Consider the following 2,348-nt stretch of genomic DNA (forward strand, 5'->3'; position numbering starts at 1 on the left):
AGAACAGAACTAGAACAGAACTAGAACAGAACTAAAACAGAACTAGAACAGAACTAGAACAGATCTAGAACAGAACTAACAAAGAACTACTACAGAACTAAAGTAGAACTAGAACAAAATTACAACAGAAGTACAACAAAACTAGAGCATAACTAGAACAGAACTACAACAGAACTAAAACAGAACTACAACAGAACTAGAGCAGAACTACACAGAACTAAAACAGAGATAGATTAAAAGTAGAATAGAAACAGATCTAGAGCAGAACTAAACAGAACTAGAACAAAACTAGAACAGAACTAGAACAGAACTAGAACAGTACTAGAACAGAACTAGAACAGAACTAGAACAGAACTAAAACTGAACTAGAACTGAACTAGAACTGAACTAGAACTGAACTAGAACTGAACTAGAGCTGAACTACAGCAGAACTAGAGCAGAACTGGAACAAAAGTAGAATACAATTAAAGAACTAGAAAAGAGCAGAGCTAGAAGTAAGCATCTTAATATTTAATGGAACTTAGCAATCTACACACGATCTTATAAAACCATTGCCTTTATTTTTATTGATTTTTAGTTTAACCGATTTTCAATTCAATATTATTCCATAATCCTATTGCCTTTAAATCGTTTTGCCTTTAATTTGAAATTTCATAATTTGTCTACTGCCATCCTATAAAGTAAAAGACTACTTTGGTATATCTGCCTGTCTGGATACATACATACATTATTGATTTATTTGCAGTCATAATTTTTGCCTTTTACTTAAAACATTTGTCATTTTAATTGTCATATATTAATTTATTTTATGATATTTTTTTTATTTGCTGTTTCTGTTTTCTGCATTTACTCTGGCCTCTGTAATTGAGAGCAAGGATTAAGGTTTGTCTTGTATGTTTGTTTTTTCTTCGAACAGGATAACAATATTATAAATAACAACATATTAAAAGACATAAATTTGATTGTGTATTTTCCCCTCTGGTGTTGAGGCTGTTGAAAAAAGTAAAACTTGTTGCTTTAAATATGAATGTGTTCTTTATGTTAAGTCCTTTTGTTTTTGAACATAAATTTTACCTTTTTTTACAATTTATATTCCCAGTGATAGAGATCATAAACAGCATAAGGATAATTATGTTTAACTTATGGGAAATTAGTTGTTATCTTCCTTTAATGTTTAAAATCTTTATTAAGTTTAACTTTAATGATTTAATTTAAAATTTTAATTATTTATTATTCTTCTTTATTTGCAGGTCACAACCGTTTAAACGAATACATATCCCATTATGAAACATTAGATTATGATCATCAACATATACGCGCTAGTCACCATAGAGCCCGACGATCAGTGACCAAAGATCATTATGTACATTTAAAATTTCAAGCACATGGAAGAGACTTCCATATTAGATTAAAACGTGATTTATATACATTTAGTAATAAGTTAGAGGTAAGTGGAAATAATAATATCTAGATCATAATGAATATATAATGATCATTATGGGTAACCCTTTGTACTCTTTTTCTTTTAGATAATTGATAGCAACGGCCCTCTCGATGTATCAACCGATCATATTTATGAGGGCGATGTGATAGGGGATCGTAATAGTTATGTATTCGGTTCCATATTGGATGGAGTATTTGAGGGTAAAATAATAACCGAACGTGATGCCTATTATGTTGAACATGCCAAACGTTATTTTCCAACAAATTTTACACAAATGCAATCATTGGAATTGCACAGTACTGATAATAAAAATATTAATACATCTTTAACTACAACAACAACAACATCATCGTCTACAACAACAACGACGACAACATCAACAACAACAAAATCACCTTTAGCTAAAAGTAAAAGTATAGAAGATCATCATGATGATATAGTTAAAAATGTTGGTTTTCATTCGGTGATCTATAAGGAATCACATGTCGATGATGTCTATAAGGATGTGAGAGAAGGTAAGTGAGAATTAGTTTTAGAATAAAATTATTTTTTTAACGTGATATTTAGCGATTTTAATTTAAGGAAATTCCCAGGGACGATATGTTTACTTTGAAATTGATCGACAAAAAGTAATTCAAAGAAAGTGGTTTAAAATTTGTTCGGTTTATACATGATTTCCAATTAAGCGGTACAATTTTCTTGCGATTTAAAAGAACCTCTTTTCATTCAATCTTGTTAAACCAGTTCTGATTTTACACAAAATCTAAACCGATAGAACAAAACTACATCTGATCTTGAACTGAACTAGAAAAGAACTAGAACAGAACTAGAACAGAACTAGAACAGAACTAGAACAGAACTAGAACAGAACTAGAACAGAACTAGAACAGAACTAGAACAGAAC

At 30.2% G+C, this 2,348-nt stretch overlaps 1 protein-coding gene across 1 annotated transcript in view; it reads left to right on the plus strand.

Annotated features, from left to right (window-relative positions):
- LOC111687047 (disintegrin and metalloproteinase domain-containing protein 10-like) overlaps positions 1-1,982 on the plus strand; it is a 2,580-nt gene extending 598 nt beyond the window's left edge. Inside the window, exons 2-3 of the mRNA XM_046955709.1 lie at positions 1,251-1,447; positions 1,530-1,982. Coding sequence (XP_046811665.1) covers positions 1,251-1,447; positions 1,530-1,967 — 635 coding nt within the window. The 3' untranslated portion in view covers positions 1,968-1,982. The remainder of the gene's footprint in view (positions 1-1,250; positions 1,448-1,529) is intronic.
- Positions 1,983-2,348: the final 366 nt, after the last annotated feature.

This window comes from Lucilia cuprina, chromosome 2 (genome assembly GCF_022045245.1).
Source record: "Lucilia cuprina isolate Lc7/37 chromosome 2, ASM2204524v1, whole genome shotgun sequence".
Classification (NCBI taxonomy): domain Eukaryota; kingdom Metazoa; phylum Arthropoda; class Insecta; order Diptera; family Calliphoridae; genus Lucilia; species Lucilia cuprina.